Here is a 13,082-nt window from a genome sequence, read left to right on the forward strand (position 1 = left end):
GGCTTCCTGGTACGTGTAGCACAGGTGGCAGCTTGGAGCTCTCAGCTCCTGGAGTGGCTGCCCCAGAGGACCCAGCAGAATGCCTGGGGAGGCAGGTACAGGGAGCTGGAGAGGTGATGCTGGATAGTCAGTCCCATCATCCTCACTGACCCCCTTTCCTGCCCTGCCTATGACCCATCTCTCCCAAGGCAGGGGTGAAGAAACTGAGGCACTAGCCGCAAGGTAGGTGATAGGACTGGAAGGAGGTCCCCAGTCAGCCCTTCCCCTTGGAACCCAAAGGGCCTGGCCAGGCCTGGGCTGTGAGACTTGTTTCTCCTCTGGCTGTTCCACTCAGTGGCCAGGAGGCCCCTCCTCTGGTTCCCATTTTCCCAAACGTGGGATGCGAAGGAGGGTCAGTTTCCAAGGAGTCTTGGGTCCAGAGCTCAGGGCCAGAGCACAGGCATTGTCCTGAGAACTGGGAAGCCAGGACCACCAGTGTCTCCCCACCTCACCACCTCCCAAACCTTGGGCAGTCATCTCCTCCCCTCACCTTCTCAAGACAACTTGCCTTGAGAAGACTTTGATGAGTCTTTTCATTTCCCAGATGAGGAAGCTGAGGCCCCACTGTGCTGAAGTCAATGGCCCCAGTGGTGGCCCCTCAGTGGTCTGACAGTGACCTGGCAGAAAGCCACCAGCGATGGGAACTAATCACAGGGAGGTTGGAGGAGGAAGAGGGGTGGGTGGAGGCGTGGGAAGAGTAGGGGGGGGATGGAGGGAGGTAGGGAAGTTGGAGGGGAGATGGGGGGGCGGTGGGAAGGACTGGGGGAGGGGGCAGGGGAGATGGGGAGTGGGAGCGACTGGGGGAGGAGGCAGGGAGGGGAGTAGAAGGGGGCGGGACGGGTGGAGAGGCGTGGAGGAGGCGGGGCCCATCTCTGCTCCCTCCGCGGAGGCGCGGGCAGCAAGAGGGCGAGGAGGCTGGTTGGTCCCTGCTGCGGGAGCGAGCACACGGACGGGATCCCCGTGGGAGCCCGCCTGCTGCACGACTCTCCGCGGCCCTACTCGAACCCTCCTCAAACCAGGGATGCAGACAGAGGATGACCCCGAGCCGGGCCCACAGTGGAGGCGTGCACTAAATAAAGGACGTTAAGTAAGTGATTAAATGGGAAAAGGCCTCCATAAATTAGCATGCCCGGAGGAGGCCATATTTGTGGAAAATAGAAGTGTGTACAATAGAAAAGATACAGAGGACGATACACTAACGGTTAATGTCGGTCCCTGGGTAGTGGGGTTGCAGGAGATTTAAAATTTTATTTTGCATCTCCACATTTTGTTCATTCTCTATAATAAAACGTCATTTTCCTAATTCTATAAAAACGATGATCTCTGGGCGGATTTTGGTCCTGATTTGTTCTCTTTTTTATATTTAGTAATTTTTTAAAGCATGATTGATAATCATTTATAAGAAGAAAAAGCAATAAGGGAAAAACAGGTTTTTAAAAAGTCCAACCTCACATGGCCAGGTTGAGGTGGGTGGAGGCAGTCACACAGCGAGCGCCCTTGAGTTGGGAGAGTGGACAGGACTCTCTTCCACTCCCTGGGGCTGGGAAATCACCCCACCCTCCCTGAAGGCACACCTTCTCTTTTCTCCTGAAGTTGAAGTGGGTGGTGGTGTTGGGATTCCAAAGAAGCAGGAGGAAACTGGTGATCAGATTTCCCTTTTCAGATGACAGAACAAAAGCACAGTTACACGTCCTCGGAAGGGGCTCAGCCAAGGTGTCTGCACTTCCCACCAAAACCTCTTAAAGGGGCCTCCTAAGTGGCCTCCACGGAGATCTAGTGTGTGGGGGGCTTTCTCGGGAACTAGCTACAGGATGCCACTGCATAGCTGCATATGACCTTGAGGGGTCACTTCCTGGCTTTGCCCCTCAATTTCCACTTCTGTGACGTAAGAATACCTGCCTTGCATATTCAGCTGCCGGGAGAAGGGCAATAGGGCTGGCATCGGACACCGGAAGTCCCCCCCCCCCACCCCCACCCCCGTGTGAGGCTCCAGAGAGACCAGTTCAATTCTCGTCTGTCCTTTGAAAAACAGCTCTGCATATTCCTTTATGCCCAGGGCCTGAGTATAGGCTGAATCCCTAGACCCACATTTCATCCTTGGGCAAACCCCCAAATTTACCAGCTAGCCAGCTGTCAGGCCTTGAGATTACAATCTCTGTCTTACCTTACCATGGAAGAAACATTATCATAATAACAGCAATAGCTAATGTTAACCAAACACTCTGTGCCTGTTGACAGGCATTCTTTCCTGTTCTAAGGCAGATGGTACCTGCTTCCCCAGCCTGGGCCCTCAGACACTTCCCGAACTAGGCGGCAGGATGGCTTCCAGAAGGCTGAAGAGGGGCTGACCTCATTGCCCCCGCTGAAGAACCAGAAAGCCTGGGTGACAGTCTCCTCATAGCTCGGTTGGTACTGGGCTACACAGGCCACTGCTGCCAAGCCTACCTCTAGCCGTAGAGTCCTCCAGGCCCCCGCCATTGTCCTTTCTCTGATCCACTGCCACTTGCAATCCCTTTTAGGTGCTACCCTGGCCATTTTGCCCAAGGGCCTGCTGGTAAAACATGTAGGGCTGGTGCCTTCCTGAAAGAGGCCTCCTTTCCTATGCTACAGATCAGGCAACCAGTCCAAATGGGGACCGACAGTCCCCAGTTTAAAATGGAGCCTCCGATGGGGCATCTGGGTGGTTCAGTGGTTAAGCCTCTGACTCTTGGTTTTAGTTCAGGTCACGATCTCGAGGTTTGTGAGTTCAACTCTCTGAGTCTCTCTCTCAAAAATAAAGAAATAAACTTATTTTTTAAATGGAGCCTCTGAAAGATTTTTTGGGGGGTTGGTTCCCTCTATTCTGGAGGCTATCCAGGAGTTGGAGGCTGGCCAGAGTCCCAGTGGCCTGAAAGGACCCAGCAGCCAAAGGCCAGCTGACATAGTGCAGGCTGTGCACAAGGGGACTGCAAAGGCCAGGGAAACCAGGGACCTGGAACAGGTCAGCTGTGGGGAAGAGGCCTGGTCACAGGAACAGGCTAATTGGAGTAACTGGCATCCGCCTAGTTTTAAGTTTTATCCTATCCGATAAGAGACACCAAGTTTCAAATACAGCCTCAGAAAGATTTCTGAAGTGTGGACTCTACAGCCTGAGGTCATTCTGGAGTTTGGAGTCCAGCCACAGATCCATGGACCTAGAGTGCCCCCTGCAGACGGAGGCATGCTAATAACGTGCAGCCGGTGCATGCTCAGGCAGTGCACATCAGGGTAGCCAGGACAATGTGTCAGGCAAGGCTGACTCATAGGAGAGGCCTGTTGAGGGGTCCCTGGCATCATCCTAATAGCAAGCCTTCACCTACACAAATGCGCATATTTGCCCTGCAGGCAAAGATGGAGGAAACTGCACGCTGGCCAGGATACCGTCCAGTAAGAGACACCTGGGAGTCTTGATTGCTGGAGAAACCAGAGACCCCATTGAGCAGCCAGTCCAAATAGGGACAATCACTGAAAGTTGCCACCTGAGAAAGATATTTTGGGGGTGGGCTCCCTAGTTCTGGAAGCCATGTGAGTGGCTCTGTACCAATTCCAGCTCCACTTACCTAGAGGACCCTGGGTGACCTCGGTCACCTGAGGTGGCTTTTAGGGCAGTGGTGGTTTGGGGGGCAGTGATGGCCTAGACATGCAGCTGAGACTGGGCTCTGACCAGGATCCGATTTTGCAGATGAGGAAACTCGGGCACTGGGAAGTTAAGAACTGGACCCAGGCACAGAGCTGGTAAGTGGAGGTGCTGGGATCCCAACTACTGCGTCTTCAGCATGAGGGCTGCGGGGTGGTCCAGCCTGCTGGGAGCCGAGCTGCACAGGGTGAAGACAGGATTCCAGGCGTCTGCCCAGCAGGAGGTTTCTCCGAGACCCACAGAGCAGGTGACTCGGCCCGGGGGCCTGAGGTTGAGCCAGGGGGTGGGTGAGGTTCTGGGGGACTCTCGAGGGTGGAGTGAGCAGGAAGTGGACACTCCCCAGAAAAGTCATCCACCTTCGGGAGGCAAGATCCTATTCACGTGAGTGGTCTATGCCAGTTTTTTCTTCAGCCAGCACCACAGGCAGCTGAGACCTGCAATTCCTTCTGAATGTCCCCACAGCTTCCTCACCTCCTCGAGAAGATGTTTGGAGCAAGAAATTTTCACACGGGCCAAAGAATTATGAGAAAAGCCCAGTGAACCCTTGGCCAAGCCCCTCCCCTTCTTGGGCCTTAGCTTCCCCCTCGCTCTAATGGGGTAGCCAAGAGGGGGGGCACAGATTCCAGGAACACAGCCCTCGCCCAGTGGCCTGCACGTGTCAAATGGGGTGGAGAAAGCAGCTGTGGCCGTTTTGGGCCCATGGGGACACACACTTGTTCCAGAACCAGCAATTTGGCTCTACTACCCACAGACACTGAGACCTCGGCTAGGAAGACCTTGGCATCTGAGAATCCCATGTGTTGACCCCAGCCCTGGCCCATCAGGTTTGGCACCCCTCTCCCCCCTCAGGGGGTGCTGCCCAACCTCCAGGCTGTCACTGCAAAGGCCAGGATGTCTCAGAGTTCTGCCATGTTTAGCTGTGCTTATTTTTGACTGATGTTTACTCATTCATCTGATTAGTATAAAATGGACTTTCATCATGGTTCGGGTTTGCGTTTCCCTGGGTACTGATGAGGCTAGACATCTTTCCATTTGTGTCGGGCTGTTCTTGTAAGTTCCCTTCCAAGTTGTGTGCCTATTTTCCTATCAGGCTGTTTGTCTTTCTTGGGAACTCGTGAGAGTTCTTTACGTATTCTATTATTTTATTTTATTTTATTTTTTTAAGTAGGCTCCATGCTCAATGTGAGGATCGAACTCACAACCCCGAGATCAAGAGTCACATGTGCTCTACTGACTGAGCCAGCCAGACACTCCGAGTTTTTTATATATTCTAGATGGTAATCCTTTGTTGGTTATGTCTGACAGATACCTTCTCCCAGTTTTGTATTGTCCTTCCATTTTCTTTATGGTGTCCTGTTTTTAATTTTATATATTTACATAATTTCAGACTTACATAGAAAAGTTGCAGAAGTAGTGTAAAGAATTTCTTCATACTCTTTACCCAGATTCCCCAAATGTTAATATTTTATCATATTTGCATCCTCTTCCTCTCTTTCTATAATATTACATATATAATACATACACACACACACACACACACTTTTTTCTCTTCTCTCCCTGCCCCTTCCTCCCAGACACTTGAGAGTAAGGGACAGGGGCAGAATGATGCCTTTTCCCACCTAAATACTTCGGTGTATATTTCCTAAAAATAAGAGCATTCCCTTATACGTAAATATAACATTGAACAAGTCTCAAATTTAAGAAATTAACACTAGTACACTACCATTATCTAATCTACAGACCCTATTCCGATTTCAGCAGTTTTCCTAGTGATGTCCTTTGGTGCAAAAGAAAATCCCATATCATGTGTTTCATTCCATTGTTATGTCTCTCTAGTGTCCTTCAGTTTGAAACAGCATTTCTTTGTGTTTCATAACACCGACATTTTTGAAGATTATAAACCAGTCATGTCATCAAACCCTTAATGTAGGTTTGTCTAACTTTGATTCAAGATTAGAGTAAAGCAATGCATTTTTGAGGCTTTGTCCTCAATGCCTAATACCTAGAAGCACATGATGTCGATTTATCCCATTGCTGGTGATACTAAATTCCATCACTTAAAGTGGAGTCTATCAAGTTTCTTCATTTGAAAGTTACTATTTTTCCCTTTGTAATTAATAAGTATATCGTGGGGAGATACTATGGGACTATATAATTGCTGTGTTCCTTTATTTCTTAAGTTCACTGGTTTTCTGTCCATTGATGATTTTGCCTGAATTATTAATATGATGGTTGCTGAAGAGTGGTTTTCTAATTTCTTCCTTCCTAATAAATCTAGCAGTTGGCTTTCGGCTGTTTGTCCTGTTATTTACTTATACCTGTATAAGTTCATGTATTCTTTTATTTGATGGGGTATAATCCTTTAGTATCCTTATATTTTGATTCTCAAATTGTCCCAGATTTGGTGGACGAAGCCTCTTAAGCTGGCTCCTGTGTTTTATGATGTCTTGCTCAACAGAATTTCTTAACTCAGATGAAGTTGAATTTATTGACCTTCCTTCATGGCTGGTATTTCCTATACCTTAAGAAATCTTTCCCTGTTTGACTTATAAAGATATTCTCCTATATCTACTTTTAAAAGTTAGAGGTATTTGCCTTTCTCATTTCAGTCCTTAATATCCCTAAAATTAACTACTTTTTCCCCTAAAGTTTATTTATTTTTGAGAGAGAAAGAGTGACACAGAGAGAGTGCATGCATGTGCGAGCAGGAGAGGGGCAGAGAAAGAGGGAGAGAGAGAACCCCTAGCAGGCTCCTTACTGTCAGCGCAGAGCCCAACTCGGGGCTCAATCTCACAAACCAAACAGTGAGATCATGACCTGAGCTTAAATCAAGGTTAACCGACTGGGCCACCCGGGTGCCTCTACCTGGAATTAATTTATGTTAACTTTTTAAAAAAAATTTTTTTTTTCAATGTTTATTTATTTTTGGGACAGAGAGAGACAGAGCATGAACGGGGTAGGGGCAGAGAGAGAGGGAGACACAGAATCGGAAACAGGCTCCAGGCTCTGAGCCATCAGCCCAGAGCCCGACGCGGGGCTCGAACTCCCGGACCGCGAGATCGTGACCTGGCTGAAGTCGGACGCTTAACCGACTGCGCCACCCAGGCGCCCCATAATTTATGTTAACTTTTGAACTGTAACACGAATACAAAAAGTGCTCAGTAGAGACGTGTACAGCCTGGTTTATTTACCTCTTACAGAAGTAAGGAAACAAATTCCTGTAACCAGCACCCTGATCATTCGAGAGACAGAACATTCGCAGAATCCCACAAGCTCCTCGTGTGCCCCCTACTTCCAATCACTTCTCTTCCCCCACTCCCAAAGATGACCATTCTCCTGATTTCATGCACTACTGGAAACATGATGTGAGGTAGCCTCCAGGGTTTTCCAGAGAAAACAAAACCAAAAGAAGACAGATAGATAGTTAATAGACATGTAGATAGACGGACTGATTTTAAGGAATTGGCTAACGTGATTGAGGGGTTTGCCACAACCAAAGTATGTAGGTATGTTAAGGACAAAGTATGTTAAGGACACCAGTTGCTGGATTAGGGCCCACCTTAATCCAATATGATGTCATCTTAATTTGATTATGTCTGCAAAGACCTGATTTCTAACTACAGTCAGTCACAGATACCCGGGGGTTAGGATTTCAACATATCTTCATGGGGGATACAATTCACTCCTTAACAGACTCCAATTTAATTGTTTCCACGTGGGTGACTAGCTGACCTGCATCATTTTGTCAGTAGCGCCCCCCCTCTCCTTTCCTCTCTGGCCTGCGGTGCTAACTCTGGAGTCCATTAGATGGACTTGGAAGGGTTCAGGGGGCCCTGGGTGGCTCAGTTGGTTAAGTGGCCAACACTTGATTTCAGCTCAGGTCATGATCTCATGGTTAGTGGGATCAAGCCCCACATCAGGCTCTGTGCTGACAGCATGGAGCCTGCTTGGGATTCTCTCTCTTTGTCTCTCTCTCAAAATGAATAAATTTTTAAAAAATAATAAAAGATGGACATGGAAGGCTTTGGTCTGTTACTGGGTTTTCTACACTGTTTCAATGGTCTAATGTTATGTTCCTGATGAAATACCCACCCTGTTCCAATTACTCATCTTTCTAACAGGATTAGACATCTGGTAGAACAGATCTTCTCATTTTGTTTCTCTTCTTTAAGACTGTATACTTTCTTCTTAGACCTTTGCTTTTCCATATAAATTTGAGACACATCTTGTCAACTTACACACACACACACACACACACACACACATTGGGAGTTTGACAGGAGTTGCACAGAGTGTGAGGATAACCTCTCTTCTTCTAGGAAGACTTCTCTCCTCACCTACCCCATTAGGCTCTCTGTCCATTCCCCACCCCCAAGATTCACACTCTACCCACCCTCTACCCTGTTGTGGAGGCGATGTGGCCTAAACACACACCAAATCCCACCCCATTCTTCCCTGTGGTATATTCTTTCCTCAAGTCCACCCCACGTTTCCTGTGTGTGCCCGGGTCCTCTCTGTGAAGACCCTGAGGCAGCAGTTCTGCCCCCACCTCTCTCTGTAGGGCCCAGAACAGAATCCTGGGAATCCAGAATTCTTGGTATGGGCCTTTCCTCCGAGTCACCACCCTCCTCCCCAGTCCATCAATATTGCAGCCAGTGTAACCTGTAAACCTATGTACGATCATCTCTCCTCTGTGCCAAACCCTCCCGTGGTTCCCCAGACCACCCAAGGAAGAGCCCAAGTCCACACCATGGTTTTAGGGACCGTATACCACATGCAACCCCTGACCTCACCTCCACCCTCTCTGACCCCATCTCTTGCTGTTTTCTACACGCCCTGGACTCAGCACTCTGGCCTCCTTACTGTTCTCCAGGCACAATCTTGGCTCAGGGTCTTTGCATTTTCTTCTATTCTCTCTTTCTAGGACTGTCTTCCCCTAGCTATGTCCCTGGCTTGCTCCTTTACTTCCTCAGATCTCTGCTCAAATAGTACCTTCTGAGTGAATCTTTCTCCCCACCCCACCCCGTATAGATACAAAATTGTAAATGTCCCTTCCTCATACTCCCATCCTCCTTTTTCTGCTGCTTTAGATGTTTTGTCTTACCATAGCTCTTCTTGCCATCAAACATACCGTATATTCTTTATTCTGTTAATGTCTGTGACCCCTCACTAGATTGTGAGCTCATTATGGCAGAGATCTTTGCTTGTTTTATTAAAAAAAATTTTTTTTAAGTTTATTTATTTTTGAGAGAGAGAGGGAGAGCAAGCGAGCTGGGGAGGGGCAGAGAGAGGGAGAGTCAGAAACCCAAGCAGGCTCTGTGCTCCCACCAACAGAGCCTGATGTGGGGCTCGAACTCACAAACCATGAAATCATGACCTGAGCCGAGATCAAGAATCAGTGGCTCAACTGACTGAGACACCCAGACGCCTCGATCTTTACCTGTTTTATTCAACAGCACCTAGAACAGTGCACAGGGCACAGGGCACAGGGGGGTGTTGAGTAAATATTTGTTGAATAACTGAGCTGGGAGGGACGATACCCAGGCCCAGCCTGGACTCTACAATTCGCTTGCTGGGAGACTTGAGCGATCCATTCACCAATCCAGGCCTCAATTTCCATTTCCATAAAATGGGGGGTGGATGTCTGTGTCTCTGAGGACCTTCCAGCCCTGCTGAGTGTGATGGGATTGTGTTGAGAAAGGGGTGAACCGATCTGGCTGAATGGGGTGTTTGCTGCCCCCTTGTGTTGGGTTCTCCTCTTCCTCAGTCCTATGGAGTCTTAGGCTTCCCCAGACTCCCAACTCTGTCCATTCCTGTGAGGAAATATGTGCATTGGGAGGGCACTTCTTACCTCAGGCACATCCTTTCTGCTGTCTTGCCTCCAATGGCCTATCCCTACCCATTGCCTTAACATTCAAGGCCCTCTCACAGAACCTCTTGGTTTTTGATACGTCTCACACCAATTGCCCCTTACATCACTGACCCTGTGTTATAGGCTGAATTGTGTCTCCCCCAAATGCATATGTTGAAGTACTAACCCCCAGGACCCAGAATGTAACCGTATTTGGAGAAAGAGGTTATTAATTTAACATGGGGTCATGAGGGTGGGCACTAATCCAGTATGACTGGTGTCCTAAAAGATTAGGACACAGACATGCAGAGGGAAGACCATGCAAAGACACAGGTAGAGGACATTCATCTACAAACCAGAGTGAGGCCTCAGAAGATACCAACCCTGCTAACACCTTCATCTCAGACTTGTGGCCTCCAGAATTGTGAAAAAATTAAATTCTGCTGTTAAAGCCACTCAGTCTGTGATCATATCTGTAATTGTAGTTCAACCCCAGAAGCACCATGTGGGGACAAGGTGGTCCCATTCTAAAGAGAAGGAGAGTGAGGGGCACCTGGGTGGCTCAGTCAGTTAAGCATCTGACTTCAGCTCAGGTCATGATCTCGCAGTTCATGAGTTCAAGCCCTGTGTCAGGCTCTGTGCTGGCAGCTCAGAGCCTGGACCCTGCTTCAGATTCTCTCTCTCTCTCTCTCTCTCTCTCTCTCACTCCCCTCCCCTCCTCCACTCATGCTCTGTCTCTCTCAAAAATAAAGATTAAAAAAAAAAGTTGAAAAAAAGAAAAGAGGAGAGTGAAGCTAGGGGAAGGAAGGACAGTAGGGCCAAAGGTGCTGCTCTAGGAAACTGATTAGGTAGGGACCCATCTGCCTGGCTCCTTTGAATCCTGGAGCCTAGTCAGAGATCTCTTTTGTAGCTGCAGTTCCACCCACCTGGAATGCCTGCCTCTCTAGGTCCTCCCTGTTTAAGGAGGAGGCTTCCTACTCCCAACCTGTCCTGTCCCTTTCTGACTGTTCCAGTCCATACTGACTTCCAACTGCTTAATCCTGACCCTTTGCTGTCTTGTGTTTGGGGCCTAAACTGTCCTGTGGCCAAATTGCTTCCTGTAGCTGCCTGCTTCATAGTTCCATGTCCTATCTTGCTTCTTTCCTTGCTCAGCGATGCTATGCTATGTCTCCCACCGCCATAGCCTCCTCTGGTCCCAGCTGCTGTGTCCAGGTCTAATGATTCCCTTATGGCTGGCCACTACCACACCATCAGAGGACCCCAAGATGGGCTACTTTATGTTCCTGCATTTCATTTACTATAAATTGTGTTGGGGCAACTTTCTCCTCTTCCTCATGGTTGGGATTTTTCAGGGCATGGGCATTATCTTCAATGCCTTCACCTATGGCCAGGCAACTTCAAGATGGTCTTCCAGAAATAAGCTCTTTTAAGGTACTGGTCAATTTTTCCCTTCCCTTAAAAAAATAATTGCAAGGTCCTGCATTTTCTTTTCAAAAAATTTTTATTGTAGTAGAATATACCTAACATAAAGTTTGTATTTTAATCGTACAATTTGGCATTAAGTGCATTCACATTGTTTTGCAACTATTACCACCATCCATCTCTAGAACATTCATCGTCCCATACTGAAACTCTATGCCCATTAAACACTAACTCCCTGCGCAGAGCCCCAAGTGGGGCTTGATGTCACAAACTGTTGAGATCATGACTTGAGCCGAAATCAAGGGTTGGTCGCTTAACCGACTAAGCCACCCAGGCACCCATAAGATTTTATTTTTAAGTTATCTCTGCGTCCTACCTGGGGCTCGAACTTACAACGCAGAGATCAAGAGTGGCAGTCTCCACCTTCTGAGCCAGCCAGGCTCCCCTTGTCATGTTATCTTTATAGAACGCCTGCCCCTGTCTTCTATGTCCCCGACTCTACTTGGGACTATAAGCTTATGGGCTCCAATGCACTTGCTCCGACACAGGAGCGCCAAGGCCAAGGCCAGGACCCCAGGTCCTGGCTAGGGAGGAGAAAACCACCCTGCCCCGGCTCCGCAGCTAAATGGAGGAAGACTATCATTCCCAGACACCCTTTCGAAGGCGGCTGGAGATTCGCCTTCCACGCCCTCCCCGCGGAGGAGTGAGCATGCGCAACGGCAGCTGTGCTTAGCGCTGGAGGCTGCGCGGGGGAGGACTGCATTTCCCAACAGGCCCTGCGTGCAATTTTCGGCCCCGCGTGACGAGTGACTTCCGGCGTGGAGGGGCGGGGCGCGAGGCTGAGGCAGCAGCTGGGGCAGCTAGGGGAGCGGCCGGGTGGCCGGCGGGCACAAGCCGCCATGGAGGCTGTGCCCCGCATGCCCATGATCTGGCTGGACCTGAAGGAGGCCGGTGACTTCCTCTTCCAGCCGGCGGTGAAGAAGGTAAGTGCACCCCCCCCCCCACCCTCCTACCTCTCCGGCGTAGCTCCGTCTGCCAGCGCGTGACGCCCCCTGCGCGTCCATCATCTCCCTAGGCCCTGGTCGCAGGGTCGGATGAGGCCAGGAGGGGCCTTCCCTGGCTCTTCTCATCCTGGTTCCTCTCCCCCCCCCCCCCGCCCCGCCCTCCGCAGACATTCCTCTCCCCTCCTCGCCCGCTCGGGGCCAGCATCCGCAGCCTTTTTAAAACCCGCTTCCCTACTTCTGCGCCGGGCCATCCACGGTTCCCACCGAGGCACCAGACTTCCTCGGTGTGACGCTCCGGACCTAGTTCTGCTCCGCCCCTCCTCCACGCCGGGACCGCCCCGCGGGGGAGCGGTGGGCGGCCCTGGCCGTCTAGTTTGAACTGTGCTCTCCGTGCGCTATCAGTCCAGGAGCGGACTGGGATGGACGCCGGTGATGGCTCAGCATGTGTGTTTCAAGATGGGAACCAGAGGAATGCCTGACCTCTGCGTTTGGGGTCTCTCTGACACTTAGTGCGATTCTCTCCGGTCTCTTGAGAATAAGAACCGTATTCAGGAGCCCCCTTGGACCGAAAGATACAGGTCCTTGTCATTTTGGGGGAGGGTTATTGCTTTTCTTAACTGCCCGAAGGGGATAACAGTTGTAGCTCCTGAAGAAACATTTGCAGTCGTTGTGTTGAGCCGTCAGTTGGACGGGGAAAACAGGCAGGTTTGGTGGTGATGGAGGAAGAGACCTCTGGCGAGATCAGGTGGGGCTGGTACAGAGAGGGGCCAGGTGTGTTGAATGAGCATCGGGTGCCCTCTGAGACATCTCCCGTGGGGAGGGCCACCTAGTTGCAGTGGGTCAGAGCAGAAGAGAAAAGGAGCCAGGTTGTTGCGGGTTGGCATCCTTGTGTTTTCAGTAGAGCAGCTACCAAAGTAAGTCCCAGGTAATCTAGGCAGCGCACCACCCAGCAGGGTGCTGAAGAAGAGGGTTAGAAGAAGGACAGTAGGCTTGGAAGTAGTTACCCCAGTAAACTATCTCCCTCCTCTTTATACTGCCCCTGCCTTAGTTCAGACACTCACAGTTTGTATTCCTTTGATTCTGTCATTAAATCTCTTTGGGTGTCTGTTTC

At 49.9% G+C, this 13,082-nt stretch overlaps 1 protein-coding gene across 4 annotated transcripts in view; it reads left to right on the forward strand.

Moving 5' to 3' along the window:
* Positions 1 to 11,781: 11,781 nt before the first annotated feature.
* Positions 11,782 to 13,082, forward strand: part of PTPN23 (protein tyrosine phosphatase non-receptor type 23) — a 35,439-nt gene continuing 34,138 nt past the window's right edge. For 2 of the 4 annotated variants that reach the window (XM_045492712.1, XM_045492714.1), the window contains exon 1: positions 11,782 to 11,950. In XM_045492712.1, coding sequence (XP_045348668.1) covers positions 11,867 to 11,950 — 84 coding nt within the window. In that variant the 5' untranslated portion in view covers positions 11,782 to 11,866. The remainder of the gene's footprint in view (positions 11,951 to 13,082) is intronic. The other 2 variants (XM_045492713.1, XM_045492715.1) reach the window with 1 other exon arrangement.

This window comes from Leopardus geoffroyi, chromosome A2, assembly GCF_018350155.1.
Source record: "Leopardus geoffroyi isolate Oge1 chromosome A2, O.geoffroyi_Oge1_pat1.0, whole genome shotgun sequence".
NCBI classification, from domain to species: domain Eukaryota; kingdom Metazoa; phylum Chordata; class Mammalia; order Carnivora; family Felidae; genus Leopardus; species Leopardus geoffroyi.